We start from the raw sequence: 22,116 nt of genomic DNA on the forward strand, positions 1-22,116 counted from the left end.
ACCTCCCATTAGTGTGCAATGACAAGCGGCCCGAATGGCTGAGCTGCTTGTCATTGCACTGCATTGCCTTCCAGCCGTCGGTGCCACTGAGGAAGCTTGGTCACGTTGGGTACCGCTGGCCGGATTACCGTGACCTCAGGTGCTGTTGGGGGTGGAGCCAAAGGTAAAACCTCAGCGTCTATGTGGGTGGCGTGCGGCGGGCAGTTTGAATACATGCAGCAGCACTGGCACAGCACCTTCTGTGCTCGGGAAAGTGCACCTAAGTAAGGTACATGCTTGGAGGGAGGGGATAAACGGGAGGGAAGATGATAACTGTTATATAGCCCATACACTTGTGTGATATCAGGTACAATCCTTCAATTTCGACTACATCTGTGAGATAAATCGAAGGATTGTATGCACATTTTAGGTACCATGCGACGCGATGCGTGGTCACGATATTTTCTGTGCGGCCCTCGAGTATTCGCTGGAAAGTGTAAGTGGCCCCCCAGCTGAAATAATTGCCCACCCCTGGTCTAACATGTCTACATAACTAGCTCAGGTGTTACATTAGTGTACCAGGAAGGCCTTCAAAATTACAGTTATATGCACGGAAATACTTCCAATTTCATAGCACATCACGGGTATTCAGGTGTGTGTGTGTATATATATATATATATATATATATATATATATATATATATATATATATATATATATATATATATATACATATATATATATATATATATATATATATATACATACATACATACACACTATATATATATATATATATATATATATATATATATATATATATATATATATATATATATATATATATATATATATATATATATACATATACACACACACATATATATATACAAAATGGGCGGCACTCAGAGTCTTATCTTCAATAGTAAAAGTGCAGTGACTTTATTGTCAACAGACTTCAACGTTTCAGGGTCGCATCCTGACAACGGGGCTGCGACCCCGAAACGTTGAAGTCTATGTTGACAATAAAGTCACTGCACTTTTACTATTGAAGATAAGACTGAGTGCCGCCCATTTTGTCTTTCTATATTACTGGGCTGCAACCCTGAGGGAAGGCACCGTGAGCACTATACTTTTCAACAAGGGACTAAGAGTGCCGGGTCGTTTTGCTATATTATATATATAATTTTTGAAAGTCATTACAGGGAGACCAGACTGGTTCAGTTTCCATTCCTTGGATAACACACCTCAGACACGCTTGGTGATTGCATTTGAACCAATGAGCAGATTAGTTTCAGTTCACAGAAATAACTCTAAGCCCCTACAACGCACAAGCAAACCAACTGCAGTTTCGCAGCATGAGCCGCATAATATCAGAGGACTCCGCAGAGCACAATGTGCATCACAAATCATCATTACAGAAACGTGGAGCCCCCACTTTATCTATGACAATGTCTCTGTATTATCCCTTCTACATCGCACAAATAACCCGGTATCGGCCCGGCATACTGCCGGGTCGGACGGCCAGCACTAGTCTCCAATGCCGGATCCCACCCTGGAAGGACCCGTTTCCAATCCCTGGGTGGGATCCAGCATTGGAGATGTGAAAGCGGTATAAGTAGAAAAGCACTTACCTCCACTCGCATATTCCATTATTAAGTAGAGAGTTTTTTCTGTTTCAATGACTTCAAATAATTTAACTACAAGGAAAAAAAAGCAGAAAAAGAAGGTTAAACACCAAAGCTGCATTTTCCTTATTATTCTGGTAATTACTTCCCATAAACACTTGTGCTCTACCAATCGAGCACAACGCGCAGGCCCCAGCGCGAGTATTAGGGGAGTATCTGTGCACCTATTCCGCATCATACCTATAGTACGGACACTTCTGGGGCAGGTTTGTCTACAGAAATACAGGACGCAAAATCCTGCAGCATCCGGGGGCTTAAAAAAAAGTAAGGGAAATTACGAGTGAGGGATTTCATTATTCCCCTGTGCTAGTAGAATGCGATTTCCAGGAAATGCTGTGAACACATGTAATGTCAGACGGACGATAAAGGGAAAGCACTAGTGTTATGACTACACGGCGTTGTTGAACTTCAGTTTATACAGATGTACACTCTATAGCGTTACGGGGATTTACATTAAAGGATTTTCCCAGGAAGAAATACATGGAGTCACCTCTTGTATCTAAGTATGTCCTGGATCATCATAAACAGTGGTGACCCAATTACAGGCAAAAGGCATTAAGCACGACAATTACTAACATGCTTATAGAGGAAACAACAGGAGCCCGGAAAGATCTCAGACAGGTGGCAGAATTAGGACAGTCATTTCACAAATCAGGAGCCTGGTAGGGGAAGGCGTGGAGTCTAGCGAGACACACACACACACACACACACAGGGTTCTGGCCTGACAGCGCTGGGGCTCCAACACACAAAGGTTCCTATAAAACGTGACAATATTTAAAGAAAAGGATCCTTTCATTAAGTGGCTTGCTCACACAGAATTATGAAAATCTGTTAAACTTAATACATAAAGCACTTACTGAAGAGATCCCTTCCCGTACACACAGTGATCTGTCCCTATGTACTGTACAGACATGAACATATACATTAAGCGCATACGATAAACATTATTGCTAAACGCACCATGATAACTGTAAAACAGAACCTCGTATGACTGCACTGCAAGGAAATCCTGTTTGCGGCCATGAAAACTGTATTTGTATTAAATGTCCACTAAAACCAAACTGTTCATTGTGTTATGACAACACAAAATAAAAGGGAAAAATGACCTTGAATATCCTCAAAGAGCGCTGGCAAGGACATTAGTCAGGTGGTTAATGTGGGGCTGTTGACGAACACCCCATGAGGTCATATTAACAAGGACGGGCTGTAATTGCGGTCACGGGGCTCTCCAGACCTGGCTTGTGGATTAAAGGAACTACGTTCAGAGAATGCTCACATAAAGACGACCTCAGAAACCCGGCAGGATTATAAAGCGTTATACTGGGAGTTCAGAAAGTCCCTCTGAGGTGACTGTGCGCTATACAAGTTCTCGCACAGATATTGTGTGCCAAGTAATAGGACAACCAACACTTTGCTAACATTCATTCCAAAATTTGTTACGTACTTAACCACATTATATGGGGGGGGGGATGATTCACTAGGGCGGCAGTAAATTGCAGCAGACAACTCAATCATGGGGGGTGTAACTCAATCATCCCTGACTGCTGGAGGCAGGAGAAACAAAATTCCCAATAAGTTGCGCATTTTCGCAGTGGCGGGGGGGAGGGGGGGGGGGGGGGATTGGGGTAATTTAATTACCCCAAAGAGATATCACGGTAGAAATATTTTACCACAAAAACAGATTGCGGGTAACCGATTTCCCCCCTTGAGTGGAAAAATCTTGTCCCTCTCTGGCATCTCACAGCTGCAGAAGAAATTTGCAGGCAGGGACCAAACTCACTGCGGAGGGACTTTTTGAACTCCCTGTATATGGTTTTCCCTTGAGTTACTAAATCTACCCAGGACATAATTAATGTAGCAAGCAACAAACGGATGTAAGCTGTAGAGGTATAGAAAGAAAACATTCTAATTACCTTACTTAGCAAATAGGGGCATACAATTCTTCAATACAACACAAAAAATATACACAACACTTTATTTTACCTATATTAGGATGATTTAAAATCTTCATTATTCGTACTTCCCTGAAAAGCTAAAAGAAAAAAAATGTTTGAAATACATAAATGCATTGGAAACGGTACAATGTTTAACGTAGTGTAATTTATGCAAATGATTTAATACATTAGTGCAGTGGTTCACAAACTGTGTGCCGTGTCAGAAACACTTGCAGGGGTGCCCTGGGTTGGTGGTCCAGGAACAATTACAATAATTTCTGGTCAATGTAATAGGCAAAACCAGCGCTGGTGGCTGCCAGTTATAAATATGTGGCCAAATAGAAGCAACTCCTGTCCCCCACCACACAACTGATCCCAAGGAAGACATACAGTACGGTATAAACACAATTTACTTCATTTAATATTACCTTCTACATTTCTCAATTAAAAAAAAAAAAACTTTTGGCCAAGGGGTGCCGTACAAAACATTCTGATACTCTAGGGTGCCGTGATTGAAATAAGTTGGAAGATAAGGTGAAATAAGTTGGTAGACTGGATTACAGTATTGTCGCGGAACATACAATGTATAATAATTCAGAAAGAAAAAAAGAAAATAAATAAATAATAATAAAATATATATATATATATATATATATATATATATATATATATATATATATATATATCTAAAATAATCAGGAAATAATTAAATATTGCACAAGTTCAGTGACCATATGTATATTCTATACAGATATAGTACCGGGGGCTGAAGGAGGATTACTGAACTCTGATTAGGTGACCAGGGTTTGGAATGTGGGAGAACCTACAAGTACAGTGTAAGTTGACAACCCAGAATTATACGGTACCAGGTCAGTCGGGCCAGAGCCCAAGTGTCAAGTGGAGCTCAGTGGAAATAGATTTTAGTTACTGGTTCTGACCTAACTGGGCATCCCCTGCAAAACCGCTCATGCAGAACAGGGGTCTGTGCAGCTCACAATACATTCCGTAAAGTTATCTGTAACATGAACTCAAGGAATAAGAAAGACATCCAAAGCCGGTCTTGGACTTCTGAAAATAATTTAGAACGTTAGGCACTGCGGCACAGATGATGGAACACAGCCCTTAACCACTTGCCTGGCATGGTGGCATCAGATGCGACCACACCTGACATGGTCACATCTGATGCGACCAGTCAGAAAGCTCACTGTGCAGCAACAGGAAGCAAAGTCTCCTGCAACTGCTGCTCTCACAGGGACCACGGTCCCTCTGCTCCCTGGTTCCCTCCCCTCCAGTCCCTGCCGTGCTGCCGATCACTCAGCCCGGCAGCACCCCCTATGCAGCGGCTGCAGACACTAGCAGCCGCTGGGGAAATGTAAAAAAATCACAGCCCCTCACCTACCTGAAGGGCTCCGAAAGCTGGATGCCAAAAAACGGGAAGTAGCGATGTCCCGATAATCGATGGTCGCGATGTTTCGATAAAAGTTTTTCCGATTTTTTTTTATTTTTTATTCCAGGCCCACCCACATAACCTTCAATGCTTCCCTATCCAGTTACACCCTCTCTGTACAGTCCACATAACATCACATCTTGTCTTCCAACATCGCAGGGTGATCAGATCATACAACCCATTAAGAACCTAGCAATCTGGTGGACCATTATGCAACAGGTAGCATCTATCCTTGTGTATCTATGCCTATTTCCCTATAGATTGTAAGCTTGCGAGCAGGCCCCTCCTACCTCTATGTCTGTGTCTTTGCCCAGTTTTGTTCTATAACTGTTGTTCTAATTGTAAAGTGCAACGGAATATGCTGCGCTATATAAGAAACTGCTAATAAAACTAAAACAATTATTTGATTATTAGGAATATCATTTTGAATAATTTAACTTAACTATTCTTTACCAAAATCTATCATTAAAAAAAACAAAAAAAAAAACACCCTGACAATTTTGGAGCGGTTTTTGGAGACAAAAATGTGTCAGTTAAGTGATTACACAGTATATCTGCAATTCCCAAGCATGGAGGACTGTTTTACAAAAAGTATTACCTAGAAATCCATGCAACAAATTGCTAATTTAGGACACAAAACATATGGATACTAGTATGCATTTATTAGGTCACTGTTAAACGACTGCCTCTTCCAAATGAAAACAAGATGCAATCTCAACATTACGCCAAATGGGGATCACAGCCACTACATTGTCTAGTAACCACGTGGGGAAATTTACTGAAACCTCCTACATACAACCTCTAATAGTGAACTGGAAAGACACAAACATATTGTCCCCTGCGTGTTCCTCACGCCTGACAATATTACATTCTCTCAGACTGGAAGGAAACAAGTCTTACAACATGACATTTGCATTGTGAAAGAACTAGGCTGCATCAGAATCCACATTTAGCACAAGAAGCATCATCTCCATTATCCGTCAGCTGATTGATGCAAGATATAAATTATAAATGGGATTCCGAGCTTCCTACTCCACCCAGGCAGTCTGAGAGCCTACAGTGCACACGGGGCTAACGTGTGATATATCAGAGGAAGCTAGCTCCAGCGAGGCACAGGAAGCACTGACACCAGGATGTTTTATCTCAGCATGTTAGCAAGGCCTCCTCATTAATAATACAAATAGTCCAGATAAAGATTTGTACATGACTACGATAAGATGCTGATCAGTCTGAGGGAGGATAACCGAGCAAACTTGCAGCTCATGTAAGAAATGCTTTATTCTAATCTATGCTGTAAGTCTACAGATAGGCTGAGTATATCCATTCACTAGGAACATCACTGAAAAGGTGACCAGCCCTAGTGATGACACTTAGGGGTATATTCAATAAGTGTCGGAAGCTGCAGTCTTGTCAGAATGACGGCAGCTTTCAAACAGATTTAGGTCGGAAGGGGTTCCGACCTATTCAATAGGGAGCCGTTTTTTCCGACAAATCGGGAATTCGATAATGTTAATCCGACTTTTAAAAAAGTGGGATTGGCAGTGTAGGAACGGGCCAAACCTGTCGGGACAAATCCCAGGGGCCAAGTCGCCATGGCCCCTAGATTTTGCTGTCTGGCTACCAAATTATGAAGGGGAGTGGGAACAGGTCATCATCAGCCCCAACGGAGAATTGTAAGCGTGCCTGTACTGTGGCGGCCATTTCATGTAAAGGGGTGCATGTGCTGCCTGCCCGTCCCAGCCTGCGCTGGCTGCAGTGCCTGCCCGTCCCAGCCTGCGCTGGCTGCAGTGCCTGCCCGTCCAAGCCTGCGCTGGCTGCAGTGCCTGTACCTGGTATCTCCCCCAGATGTTGGCTTGTAATAAAAATGATAAACGTCCTATGAGAAAAATGGACAATGTCATACGAGATCCTATGGACATCATACATTTTCTAATAGAGTCCTGAATGATTGGGGGAGGGTATCGTCAGGAAATTGGGTGGGCAAGGCATGCCTGAATTCTAGAGACCTGAAGAAGTGGACAGATGAAAAAACTAAACACCTGTCACAGTTGAATAAAAGATTTGAGAACCCCAATTCTTACAAATACGTAATTCTCACTCATCTGTAAAGCAGAGGCTTTGCTTCAGACCCATCACTATTTCTGAAACGCCATGTCTCAGATAATCCTACACTAGGGGCCTAGTGTCCACTTTGCATGGGGAGTTCTGCTTGCTTACTTCTGCAGACAGAGAGCCACATAAGAGGGCGTGAGGGACGTTGGGGAAGATCCCCTCACAACATCCAAAGACTTTGAAGTAGCAGATGGGTCGGTAAAAACCGGAATAGGCTGGTTGATGTGAAACGCAGACACTACTTTAGGAAGAAATGGCTGACGAGTTCAGAGTTCAGCTCTGTCCTCATGGAAAATTAAAGAGGGACTTTTGTGAGACAAAGCCATCAGCTCCGACACACGTCTTGCTGAAGCCAAGGCCAACAGCGTGACGGTCTTCTACGTAAGATATCTTACGTCCACCGCCTATGAAGGCTCAAACCAGTCAGATTGGAGGAACTGCAATACCACAATGAGAGCCCAAGGTGCCGTGGGAGGCAGAAAGGGCGGTTGGATGTGCAGAACACCTTTCAAGAACGTCTGGACCTCAGGGAGAGAAGCCAATTGTTTCTGAAAGAAAATGGACAAAGCCGACATCTGGACTTTTATGGAGCCCAGACGCAGGCCCACATCCACGCCTGCCGAAAAAGCAGGAAACGTCCCAGATGAAATTCCACTGCAGAATAATTTCTGCTCTCACACCAAGAGACGTATTTCTTCCAAATACAATTGTAATGCTTAGACGTTACCCCCTTCCTGGTTTGGATCATAGATGGGATAACCTTGTTAGGGATCCCTTTCCTGGGTAGAATTAGCTGTTCAACTTCCATGCCGTCAAACGTAGCCGCGGTAAGTCCCGATAGACGAACGGGCCCTATTGCCGAAGATCCTCACGAAGAGGTAGAGGCCATGGATCTTCGAGGAGCATCTCCAGGAGGTCCGCGTACCAGGCCCTTCTTGGCCAGTCCGAAGCAATGAGTATTGCTTGAACCTTTACCCATTTTATTAGTTTTAGAATTCTTGGGATCAGAGGAAATAGAGGAAACACACCATCTGATAAACCCATGGAGTTGTCAGGGCATCTATCGCCACCTCCAGAATGTTGAGTGGAAGGATGACTTCCTGACTTGATCATGTTCCCTGAAACTGCACCCCCCCCGAGTGACTGCTCCCCAACCTCTCAGGCTTGCGTCTGGTTAACAGAATCCAGTTCTTAATTCTGAACCTCTGTCCTGTGACGAGGTGAGAAGATTGTAGCCACCACAGAAGGGAGATCCTGGCCTTTGGCTATAGATGGATCCTCTGGTGCATGTAAAGATGTGATCCAGACCATTTGTCCAACAGATTGAGCTGGAGGGGTCTTGCGTGAAAGCTTTAAGCTCCAAAAACGAAAGAAATGCGTTAGAGGACACCGGTGACATTGCCACCAGCAGCTGTGGACATCTTTACATAGGCACCACATCGAGCAGCAGATGCCAGCCTTCTATACAGCGATTACTGGACACGTGCCGTTCATCTTGGAGGACGGAGACGTCCGGCGCCTCCTAGCCGCATCTTTCCACTCCAGCACGGGATGCCCACAGCCGGACTCGCCTACTAAACACAATTGGATGGTAAGCTTGCTACTACATATAGGCAACTGCCTACCAGTTTTTGTGAATATACCACAAACGGGCTGATTATTGGTACGGGAGACTAACATTCCATAAATACAATTGTGGCCGTCAGGTCTAGCACCATAAATATACCCAGCAACAGAACTGCATCAGGAATACAATTACTCCAGCCTTACGCAAACAAAAGACAGTGGCTATTTAGCATATTGTTTGCACATAATTAACTGAATTTGGTTTGGTATATATTTTTTAATATTTGACAATTGAATATATATATATATATATATATATATATATATATATATATATATATATATATATATATATATATAGTGTGATATAAGTAAATTTATCTGCATAGACATATCCGAGTCAATTTTATAAGGTACCTTGATTCTATTTGCGCACTGTTCAAAGTGATTTATATAAAACACACACACACATATATATATATATATATATTTGTGTTTTTTTTATTAGTATATATATATATATATATGTGTTATAAAACCCCTGATAATGTGTTGCTTTGGGAAAAGATAAATATAAAAATGAGTCTTGTGATTAATTAGAATATAGCCCGTTGTAACACTATAAGAGGATAACACTATCCAATAAGAGGAAATTGGTTCTATATTTAGGTCGTTTTCTTCTTTTATATGGTATTCTTGCTTTAAAATGTATATATTATATCAACTTCAACTGTCACTAGTAAAGGTAGAATCTGATTTTGTGAAGTGAAAGGTGTCAATCCCGCTTTCTGCTTTCGGATGAATAGCTGTGGTTAATTGTTTCTACTAGCATGCAGCTAGATTGTGGGAGACCGTTTTTAACTATTTAGTAAATCTGGATACTTGTAATATAATAAAATATGAATTAAATTATGTGGATTGAATGGGATAGACACCTCTTGCTGAAAATCCTGTATAGATATTCTGTCTCTGGTGAGTTTTATCTTTGTTATATTATCACCAAGTGTGAATGCATTACTAATTAGTATAAGTAATGAGTAACAGCTGTTTTGAATCGGAATGGGTATATAACTCCTCGCCTATGCACATCAACCACATCCCCTGACGAAGACTGATTGGTCGAAACGCGTTGGGCGTGGCTACTTGCTGAGGACGTTGTGACGTCACCCGCCGGGTCCGGAGCCGACGAGACAGTTCCAGCTCGACTGAGCACAACACTGACAGTCTTGTGAATTTCACAGAGCTTGGAAGTTTTAACTGCAATGTATGTGGATATTGCTTTTTTCTATATAAAGTGAATGATTTTACATTTACCAGTGCGCTCTCCTGATTTGTTTCTAGCACCAATACAGTTTGCTCCCTGGCTGTGAGCTGGATTGAGCAGCACTGGGACAATAGTTTCAAAGAGACTCTGGAAAACACGGACATGCAGCGCAGGTATTGAATATATATATACATAACATACATACATACATACATATGACATCACTCATTTGAAAACCTGAGATAAAATATCAATAAGAGCAGAGAGACCTTGAATTTATAGAACAATCTAAGGGCCTAATTCAGACTTGATCGTAGATGTGCGTAAAAATGCAATTCTACGATCAATGGGGTATATTCAATAAGTGTCGGAAGCTTCCGACAGATTTAGGTCCGAAGGGGTTCCGACCTATTCAATAGGGGGCTGTTTTTTCAACAAGTCGGGAATTTGACAATGTCAATCCGACTTTTAAAAAAGTGGGATTGGCAGTGTTGGAACGGGCGAAACCTGTCGGGTTTGGCTGCGGCACTGCTGGGGACCAGCTGAGACTTTTGTGGAGAGGTGGTGTGCACAGGCTGTCCAGCTAGTGACCAGCAGTCTGCAGCTGACAGGCAGGAAAATGGCAGCTCCCCGCTCCGGCGCCAACACTAAAGCATCTGCAGAGACACTGGGCTCAGTCTTAGCAGCACGGCGAGATGACAGGAGCACCGGGAGGAGGTCAGAAGAAGCCGGTGACGTGCTGATTGCTCCGTCCCGCCCCCCAACTCTGGCCGTGGGGTCGCAGACTTTCAGATCCTTTCAGACTGTCAATCCGACAGAAAAGACGGATTGGCATTGTCGGGAATAGTGCTTTTAAATGGGTGGTATTCAGTATGCCGGCTGTTGGGATCCTGGCGCTCAGTATACCGGCGCCGGAATCCCGACACCCCAATAACTATTCTCTCTTGGGGGTCCATGAACCCCCATGGAGAGAAGAAAGCGTGGCGCGACACCGTGCCCGCAGCGTGGCGTGCGGAGCGAGCCCACAAGGGGCTCATTGCGCTTGCCCTACTGCCGGCATGCTGTCCATCAGGATCCCGATCGCCGGCCACTCATACTACACCCTTTTCGAATAGTGCTTTGTCGGATCCTTTACGACAGGGATGGGGAACCTTCGGTCTTCCAGCTGTTGTTAAACTACACATACCAGCATGCCTTGCTACAGTTTGCTATTTGGCCATGCTAAAACTGTTGCAGGGGATGTTGGGATGTGTAGTTCAACAACAGCTGGAGGGCCGAAAGGTTCCCCATACCTGTTTTACGACAATGCCTATTGGAAAGGATCCAACTCTTAATGAATATACCCCTTAATCATACCAGAGGCTTGCTCAACTGGAAACCAGGGGCTGATATACAGCTGACTCCATTAGAATTTAGGTCTGGATATACAGACTGAACCACTGGAATCCAGGGGCAGATATATAGCAGACTCTATTGGAACCCAGAGGCGGATCTATAGCTTGCTCCATTGGAATCCGTGTGTGTGTGTGTGTGTGTGTGTGTGTGTGTGTGTGTGTGTGTGTGTGTGTGTGTGTGTGTGTGTGTGTGTATGTATATATATATATATATATATATATATATATACACATACACACATATATATATATATATATATATATATATATATATATACACACACACACATATACATATATATATATATATATATATATATATATATATATATATATATATATATATATACACACACACACATATATATATATATATATATATATATATATATACACATACATACATACATATGGCTGGCATTCCTGTTAAATATGAAGCAACTGCCCCGGTGCCATCCAGAAAAGCTATGCCATACACTTTTGTGATTTCTCACTAAAATTTGCCTTTTTGCACAAGTCCTCTGAGTGCCGCCTGGTTCTTTTTGCCATTGGGAGAGTGCCATATCCTCCCTAGGAACCATTAGTGCATATATATATATATATATATATATATATATATATATATATATATATATATATATATATATATATGTATGATTTTAGTCAACTGTAAATCTATTTCTCGTAGTCCGTAGTGGATGCTGGGGACTCTGTAAGGACCATGGGGAATAGACGGGCTCCGCAGGAGACTGGGCACTCTAAGAAAGATTTAGTACTACTGGTGTGCACTGGCTCCTCCCTCTATGCCCCTCCTCCAGACCTCAGTTAAGGAAACTGTGCCCGGAAGAGCTGACATTATAAGGAAAGGATTTTGGAATCCAGGGTAAAACTCATACCAGCCACACCAATCACACCGTATAACTTGTGATAACTTACCCAGTTAACAGTATGAACCACAACAGAGCATCAACAATGGATGCCCACATAACATAACCCTTTATTAAGCAATAACTATGTACACGTATTGCAGAAAGTCCGCACTTGGGACGGGCGCCCAGCATCCACTACGGACTACGAGAAAATAAGAATTTACTTACCGATAATTCTATTTCTCATAGTCCGTAGTGGATGCTGGGAACTCCGTAAGGACCATGGGGAATAGCGGCTCCGCAGGAGACTGGGCACAAAAGTAAAGCTTTAGGACTACCTGGTGTGCACTGGCTCCTCCCCCTATGACCCTCCTCCAAGCCTCAGTTAGGATACTGTGCCCGGACGAGCGTACACAATAAGGAAGGATTTATGAATCCCGGGTAAGACTCATACCAGCCACACCGATCACACCGTACAACCTGTGATCTGAATCCAGTTAACAGCATGATAACAGAGGAGCCTCTGGAAAGATGGCTCACAACCACAATAACCCGATTTTTGTAACAATAACTATGTACAAGTATTGCAGACAATCCGCACTTGGGATGGGCGCCCAGCATCCACTACGGACTATGAGAAATAGAATTATCGGTAAGTAAATTCTTATTTTCTCTGACGTCCTAGTGGATGCTGGGAACTCCGTAAGGACCATGGGGATTATACCAAAGCTCCCAAACGGGCGGGAGAGTGCGGATGACTCTGCAGCACCGAATGAGAGAACTCCAGGTCCTCCTCAGCCAGGGTATCAAATTTGTAGAATTTAGCAAACGTGTTTGCCCCTGACCAAGTAGCTGCTCGGCAAAGTTGTAAAGCCGAGACCCCTCGGGCAGTCGCCCAAGATGAGCCCACTTTCCGTGTGGAATGGGCTTTTACAGATTTTGGCTGTGGCAGGCCTGCCACAGAATGTGCAAGCTGAATTGTGCTACAAATCCAACGAGCAATAGTCTGCTTAGAAGCAGGAGCACCCAGCTTGTTGGGTGCATACAGGATAAACAGCGAGTCAGATTTTCTGACTCCAGCCGTCCTGGAAACATATATTTTCAGGGCCCTGACTACGTCCAGCAACTTGGAGTCCTCCAAGTCCCTAGTAGCCGCAGGTACCACAATAGGCTGGTTCACGTGAAACTCTGAAAACACCTTAGGGAGAAATTGAGGATGAGTCCTCAATTCCGCCCTGTCTGGAAGATCAGATAAGGGCCTTTACAGGATAAAGCCCCCAATTCTGACACGCGCCTGGCCGAGGCCAGGGCCAACAACATGACCACTTTCCATGTGAGATATTTTAACTCCACAGATTCAAGTGGTTTAAACCAATGTGACTTTAGGAACCCCAAAACTACATTGAGATCCCAAGGTGCCACTGGAGGCACAAAAGGAGGCTGTATATGCAGTACCCCCTTCACAAAACGTCTGAACTTCAGGAACTGAAGTTAGTTCTTTCTGGAAGAAAATCGACAGGGCCGAAATTTGAACCTTAATGGACCCCAATTTTAGGCACATAGACACTCCTGTTTACAGGAAATGCAGGAATCGACCTAGTTGAAAATTCCTCCATCGGGGCCTTACTGGCCTCGCACCCCGCAACATATTTTCGCCAAATGCGGTGATAATGCTTTGCGGTTACATCCTTCCTGGCTTGATCAGGGTAGGGATGACTTCATCCGGAATGCCTTTTTCCTTCAGGATCCGGCGTTCAACCGCCCTGCCGTTAAACGCAGCCGCGGTAAGTCTTGGAATAGACAGGGTCCTTGCTGGAGCAGGTTCCTTCTTAGAGGTAGAGGCCACGGGTCCTCCGTGAGCATCTCTTGAAGTTCCGGGTACCAAGTCCTTCTTGGCCAATCCGGAGCCACGAGTATAGTTCTTACTCCCTTCCGTCTTATAATTCTCAGTACTTTTGGTATGAGAGGAAGAAGGGGGAACACATACACTGACTGGTACACCCACGGTGTTACCAGAGCGTCCACAGCTATTGCCTGAGGGTCCCTCGACCTGGCGCATTACCTGTCCAATTTTTTGTTTAGGCGGGACGCCATCATGTCCACCTTTGGTTTTTCCCAATGGTTTACAATCATGTGGAAGACTTCTGGGTGAAGTCCCCACTCTCCCGGGTGGAGGCCGTGCCTGCTGAGGAAGTCTGCTTCCCAGTTGTCCACTCCCGGAATGAATACTGCTGACAGTGCTATCCCATGATTTTCCGCCCAGCGAAGAATCCTTGCAGCTTCTGCCATTGACTGCTTCTTGTGCCACCCTGTCTGTTTACATGGGTGACTGCCGCGATGTTGTCCGACTGGATCAACACCGGCTGACCTTGAAGCAGAGGTCTTGCTAAGCTGAGAGCATTGTAAATGGCCCTTAGCTCCAGGATATTTATGTGAAATGATGTCTCCAGGCTTGACCATAAGCCCTGGAAATTTCTTCCCTGTGTGACTGCTCCCCAGCCTCGCAGGCTGGCATCCGTGGTCACCAGGACCCAGTCCTGAATGCAGACTCTGCGGCCCTCTATGCAACTACCACAGGAGGGACACCCTTGTCCTTGGTGACCGGGTTATCCGCTGATGCATCTTAAGATGCGACCCGGACCATTTGTCCAGCAGGTCCCACTGGAAAGTTCTTGCGTGGAATCTGCCGAATGGCTTTGCTTCGTAGGAAGCTACCATTTTTCCCAGAACCCTTGTGCATTGATGCACTGAGACTTGGCTCGGTTTTAGGAGGTTCCTGACTAGCTCGGATAACTCCCTGGCTCTCTCCTCTGGGAGAAACACCTTTTTCTGAACTGTGTCCAGAATCATCCCTAGGAACAGAAGACGAGTCGTCGGAACCAGCTGCGATTTTGGAATATTGAGAATCCAATCGTGCTGTCGCAACACTACCTGAGATAGTGCTACACCGACCTCCAACTGTTCCCAGGATCTTACCCTTATCAGGAGATCGTCCAAGTAAGGGATAACTAAAACTCCCTTCCTTCGAAGGAGTATCATCATTTCGGCCATTACCTTGGTAAAGACCCGGGGTGCCGTGGACCATCCAAACGGCAGCGTCTGAAACTGATAGTGACAGTTCTGTACCACAAACCTGAGGTACCCTTGGTGAGAAGGGTAATTTTGGACATGAAGGTAAGCATCCTTGATGTCCAGAGACACCATGTAGTCCCCTTCTCTTGAATTTGAACCTCTGTATGTAAGTGTTCAAAGATTTTAGATTTAAAATCGGTCTCACCGAGCCGTCCGGCTTCGGTACCACAACAGTGTGGAGTAATACCCCTTTCCCTGTTGCAGGAGGGGTACCTTAATTATCACCTGCTGGGAATACAGCTTGTGAATGGCTTCCAACACTGCCTCCCTGTCTGCTTGTAAAGCCCCAGCGTCATGCTGAGGGCTTGGCAGAGGCGGGAGAGGGCTTCTGTTCCTGGGAACTGGCTGATTTCTGCAGCCGTTTCCCTCTCCCTCTGTCACGGGGCAGAAATGAGGAACCTTTTGCCCACGTGCCCTTATGGGAACGAAAGGACTGCGCCTGATAATACGGCGTCTTCTTATGTTGAGAGGCGACCTGGGGTAAAAACGTGGATTTCCCAGCTGTTGCCGTGGCCACCAGGTCTGAAAGACCGACCCCAAATAACTCCTCCCCTTTATAAGGCAATACTTCCATATGCCATTTGGAATCCGCATCACCTGACCACTGTCGTGTCCATAACCCTCTTCTGGCAGAAATGGACAGCGCACTTACTCTTGATGCCAGTCGGCAAATATCCCGCTGTGCATCACACATATATAGAAATGCATCTTTTAAATGCTCTACAGGCAATAATATACTGTCCCTATCTAGGGTATCAATATTTTCAGTCAGGGAATCCGACCACGCCAACCCAGCACTGCACATCCAGGCTGAGGCGATTGCTGGTCGCAGTATAACACCAGTATGTGTGTAAATACATTTTAGGATACCCTCCTGCTTTTTATCAGCAGGATCCTTAAGGGCGGCCATCTCAGGAGAGGGTAGAGCCCTTGTTTTGACAAGCGTGTGAGCGCTTTATCCCCCCTAGGGGGTGTTTCCCAACGCACCCTAACCTCTGGCGGGAAAGGATATATGCCAATAACTTTTTAGAAATGATCAGTTTTTTATCGGGGGAAACCCACGCTTCATCACACACCTCATTTAATTTCTCAGATTCAGGAAAACTACAGGTAGTTTTTCCCTCACTGAACATAATACCCCTATTGGTGGTACTCGTATTATCAGAAATGTGTAAAACATTTTCCATTGCCTCAATCATGTAACGTGTGGCCCTACTGGAAGTCATATTTGTCTCTTCACCGTCGACACTGGAGTCAGTATCCGTGTCGGCGTCTGTATTTGCCATCTGAGGTAACGGGCGCTTTAGAGCCCCTGATGGCCTATGAGACGTCTGGACAGGCACAAGCTGAGTAGCCGGCTGTCTCATGTCAATCACTGTCTTTTGTAAAGAGCTGACACTGTCATGTAATTCCTTCCAGATGAACTGCTGGATGTCACCCTAGGGGGTGACATCCCTATTACAGGCAATTTGCTCCGCCTCCACATCATTTTCCTCCTCATACATGTCGACACAAACGTACCGACACACAGCACACACACAGGGAATGCTCTGATAGAGGACAGGACCCCACTAGCCCTTTGGGGAGACAGAGGGAGAGTTTGCCAGCACACACCAGAGCGCTATATATATACAGGGATAACCTTATATAAGTGTTTTTCCCCTTATAGCTGCTGTATTGTTTATACTGCGCCTAATTAGTGCCCCCCTCTCTTTTTTAACCCTTTCTGTAGTGTAGTGACTGCAGGGGAGAGCCAGGGAGCTTCCCTCCAACGGAGCTGTGAGGGAAAATGGCGCCAGTGTGCTGAGGAGATAGGCTCCGCCCCTTTCTCGGCGGCCTTTTCTCCCGTTTTTCAGTGTAATCTGGCAGGGGTTAAAATTCATCCATATAGCCCTGGGGGCTATATGTGATGTATTTTCGCCAGCCAAGGTGTTTTTATTGCTGCTCAGGGCGCCCCCCCCTAGCGCCCTGCACCCTCAGTGACCGAAGTGTGAAGTGTGCTGAGGAGCAATGGCGCACAGCTGCAGTGCTGTGCGCTACCTTGGTGAAGACAGGAGGTCTTCTGCCGCCGATTTTCCGGACCTCTTCTTGCTTCTGGCTCTGTAAGGGGGCCGGCGGCGCGGCTCTGGGACCGGACTCCATGGCTGGGCCTGTGTTCGATCCCTCTGGAGCTAATGGTGTCCAGTAGCCTAAGAAGCCCAATCCACTCTGCACGCAGGTGAGTTCGCTTCTTCTCCCCTTAGTCCCTCGATGCAGTGAGCCTGTTGCCAGCAGGTCTCACTGAAAATAAAAAACCTAAAACTAAACTTTTCACTAAGCAGCTCAGGAGAGCCCCTAGTGTGCACCCTTCTCGTTCGGGCACAAAAATCTAACTGAGGCTTGGAGGAGGGTCATAGGGGGGAGGAGCCAGTGCACACCAGGTAGTCCTAAAGCTTTACTTTTGTGCCCAGTCTCCTGCGGAGCCGCTATTCCCCATGGTCCTTATGGAGTTCCCAGCATCCACTAGGACGTCAGAGAAATAGATTTACTGGTGAGTAAAATCTTATTTTCTCTAACGTCCTAGTGGATGCTGGGGACTCCATAAGGACCATGGGGATTATACCAAAGCTCCCAAACGGGCGGGAGAGTGCGGATGACTCTGCAGCACCGAATGGGCAAACACAAGGTCCTCCTCAGCCAGGGTATCAAACTTGTAGAACTTAGCAAATGTGTTTGTACCCGACCAAGTAGCTGCTCGGCAAAGCTGTAATGCCGAGACCCCTCGGGCAGCCGCCCAAGAGCCCACTTTCCTTGTGGAATGGGCTTTCACTGATTTTGGATGCGGCAAACCAGCCGCAGAATGAGCCTGCTGAATCGTGCTACAGATCCAGCGAGCAATGGTTTGCTTTGAAGCAGGAGCACCCAGCTTGTTGGATGCATACAGGATAAACAGCGAGTCAGTCTTCCTGACTCCAGCCGTCCTGTCTACATAGATCTTCAAAGCCCTGACTACATCAAGCAACTTGGAATCCTCCAAGTCACGAGTAGCCGCAGGCACCACAATAGGTTGGTTCAAATGAAAAGATGACACCACCTTCGGCAGAAATTGCGGACGAGTCCGTAATTCTGCCCTGTCCATATGGAAAACCAGATAGGAGCTTTTACATGACAAAGCCGCCAATTCTGACACACGCCTAGCCGAAGCTAAGGCCAATAGCATGACCACCTTCCACGTGAGATACTTTAGCTCCACAGTCTTAAGTGGCTCAAACCAGTGGGATTTCAGGAAACCCAACACCACGTTGAGATCCCGAGGTGCCACTGGTGGCACAAAAGGGGGCTGAATATGCAGCACTCCCTTTACAAACGTCTGAACTTCAGGAAGAGAAGCCAGTTCCTTTTGAAAGAAAATGGATAGGGCCGAAATCTGAACCTTTATGGACCCCAACTTCAGGCCCATTGTCACTCCAGACTGTAGGAAGTGCAGGAACCGGCCCAGCTGGAATTCCTCTGTAGGGGCCTTCCTGGCCTCACACCAGGCAACATATTTTCGCCATATACGGTGATAGTGTCTTGCTGTCACGTCCTTCCTAGCCTTTATCAGCGTAGGAATAACTTCCTCCGGAATGCCTTTTTCCGCTAGGATCCTGCGTTCAACCGCCATGCCGTCAAACGCAGCCGCGGTAAGTCTTGGAACAGACAGGGCCCCTGTTGCAACAGGTCCTGTCTGAGAGGCAGAGGCCATGGGTCCTCTGTGAGCATTTCTTGCAGTTCCGGGTACAAAGTCATTCTTGGCCAATCCGGAACAATGAGTATTGTTCTGACTCCTCTTTTTCTTACGATTCTCAGCACCTTGGGTAGGAAGAGGAGGAAACACATAGACCGACTGGAACACCCACAGTGTTACCAGTGCGTCCACAGCTATCGCCTGAGGGTCTCTTGACCTGGCGCAATACCTTTGTAGCTTTTTGTTGAGACGGGACGCCATCATGTCTACTTGTGGCAGTTCCCATCGATTTGTAATCTGAGTGAAGACTTCGTGATGAAGTCCCCACTCTCCCGGGTGGAGGTCGTGCCTGCTGAGGAAGTCTGCTTCCCAGTTGTCCACGCCCGAAATGAACACTGCTGACAGTGCTTGCACGTGATTCTACGCCCAACGAAGAATCCTGGTGGCTTCCACCATCGCCACTCTGCTTCTTGTGCCGCCCTGGCAGTTTACATGAGCCACTGCGGTGATGTTGTCTGACTGAATCAGCACTGGTTGGTTGCGAAGCAGAGGCTCCGCTTGACTCAGGGCGTTGTATATGGCCCTTAGTTCCAGGATATTTATGTGCAGACAAGCCTCCTGACTTGACCACAACCCTTGGAAGTTTCTTCCCTGAGTGACTGCCCCCCACCCTCGGAGGCTCGCATCCGTGGTCACCAGGACCCAGTCCTGTATGCAGAACCTGCGGCCCTCGAGAAGGTGAGCACTCTGTAGCCACCACAGAAGAGACACCCTGGCCCTCGGGGACAGGGTGATCAGCCGATGCATCTGAAGATGCGATCCGGACCACTTGTCCAACAGATCCCACTGAAAGATCCTCGCATGGAACCTGCCTAAGGGAATGGCTTCGCATGATGCCACCATCTTTCCCAGGACTCGCGTGCAGCGATGCACCGACACCTGTTTCGGTTTTAAGAGGTCTCTGACTAGAGTCACGAGCTCTTGAGCCTTCTCCGCCGGGAGAAACACCTTCTTCTGGTCCGTGTCCAGAATCATGCCCAGAAAAGGCAGACGCGTTGTAGGAATCAACTGCGACTTTGGGATATTCAGAATCCAGCCGTGCTGTTGCAACACTTCCTGAGAGTGTGCTATGCTGATCAGCAACTGCTCTCTGGACCTCGCCTTTATGAGGAGATCGTCCAAGTATGGGATAATTGTGACTCCTTGCTTTCGAAGGAGCACCATCATTTCTGCCATTACCTTGGTAAATATTCTCGGTGCCGTGGAGAGCCCAAACGGCAACGTCTGGAATTGGTAATGACAGTCCTGTACCACAAATCTGAGGTACTCCTGATGAGGTGGATAAATGGGGGCATGCAAGTAAGCATCCTTGATGTCCAGAGACACCATAAAATCCCCCTCTTCCAGGCTTGCAATGACCGCTCTGAGCGATTCCATTTTGAACTTGAATCTTTTCAGATAAATGTAGACAAAAAAATGTAAAGATGGCGCTTAAGTTCAAAAGGTGCTGCAGTCCACCAGCCGGGATGGTCAACTAAATCCCAAAAAGTCACAGTTTATACAGTCAAATTTGCTGTGGTGCGCTCCCTGGGTTACTAGGGCAATATTCAATCTTCAGACGTGTTAGGCTCTGGTGAGTATATTCTTAGTTCGACAACGATTCCCCACTCCAATTCACACGATTTTACCCAAAAAATAGAAAAGAGAGCGATATAGTGAAGTATAGTCAGATTCAGTTATATTAATATGAATGGGATTATTCAAACGTATGGAGTCCTAATGAATGGGCGGACCCACGTACCAGATTTTTTGGGGATTTTGGAACCTTCCAACAGCAAATCAGTGATTGTCTTTTGGACAATCACTGATTTGCTGTTGGAAGGTTCCAAAATCCGTTTTTTCATAGATCATTTGTATGCATGAGCTCCATTTTTTAAGCTGACCTTTGAGGTTCTTTTGGGTTGGAATTAGCCGACTTCATCATCCTTTTTGAACCTGCTTTATTGATGGTTTGAATTTGGGTAGTCGACTCTAGAGGTTGGAGTGATATTACCACAATAGAAACATAGAAACATAGAATTTGACGGCAGATAAGAACCACTTGGCCCATCTAGTCTGCCCCTTTTTTATTTTATCCTTTAGGCAATCTCAACCCTTTTTTAACCTTGATTCTTTGTAAGGATATTCATATGCCTGTCCCAAGCATGTTTAAATTGCCCTACAGTCTTAGCCTCTACCACCTCTGATGGGAGGCTATTCCACTTATCCACTACCCTTTCTGTGAAGTAATTTTTCCTTAAATTTCCCCTGAACCTCCCCCCCTCCAGTCTCAATGTATGCCCTCGAGTTCTAATGCTTCTTTTCCTTTGAAGAATGTTTCCCTCCTGAACTTTGTTAAGACCCTTTATATATTTGAAAGTTTCTATCATGTCTCCCCTTTCCCTTCTCTCCTCCAAACTATACATGTTAAGATCTTTTAGCCTTTCCGGGTAAGTTTTGTGATGTAGGCCATGCACCATTTTAGTTGCCCTTCTTTGTACACTCTCTAATGTATTTATATCCTTCTGGAGATAGGGTCTCCAGAACTGGACACAGTATTCCAGATGGGGCCTTACCAATGACCGATACAGTGGCATTATCACTTCTTTTTTCCTGCTACTGATTCCTCTCCCTATGCAACCAAGCATCTGACTTGCCTTTCTCATTGCTTTGTTGCATTGCTTTCCTGCCTTCAAGTCACTTGAAATAGTGACTCCTAAATCTCTTTCCTCCTCAGTAGTTTCCATTATAGTACCCTTGATACTATACTTAGCCTTTGGGTTTTTGAGACCCAAGTGCATGATTTTGCATTTTTTAGCATTAAACTGTAGTTGCCACGTTCTTGACCATTTCACAAGCCTACCTAGGTCATCAATCATTTGTTTGACCCCTCCCGGTGTGTCTACCCTGTTGCATATCTTTGTATCATCTGCAAAAAGGCATATCTTCCCTTCAATACCATCTGCAATGTCACCAACAAAGATA

At 45.5% G+C, this 22,116-nt stretch overlaps 1 protein-coding gene across 11 annotated transcripts in view; it reads right to left on the minus strand.

Moving 5' to 3' along the window:
- MARK3 (microtubule affinity regulating kinase 3) overlaps positions 1–22,116 on the minus strand; it is a 106,715-nt gene that overhangs the window by 46,991 nt on the left and 37,608 nt on the right. For all 11 annotated transcript variants that reach the window (XM_063948533.1, XM_063948531.1, XM_063948532.1 and 8 more), the window contains exons 4-5: positions 3,652–3,700; positions 1,614–1,679 (exon numbers count right to left, since the gene is read on the minus strand). In XM_063948533.1, coding sequence (XP_063804603.1) covers positions 1,614–1,679; positions 3,652–3,700 — 115 coding nt within the window. The remainder of the gene's footprint in view (positions 1–1,613; positions 1,680–3,651; positions 3,701–22,116) is intronic.

Source organism: Pseudophryne corroboree, chromosome 12 (assembly GCF_028390025.1).
Source record: "Pseudophryne corroboree isolate aPseCor3 chromosome 12, aPseCor3.hap2, whole genome shotgun sequence".
In the NCBI taxonomy this organism is placed as follows: Eukaryota; Metazoa; Chordata; class Amphibia; order Anura; family Myobatrachidae; genus Pseudophryne; species Pseudophryne corroboree.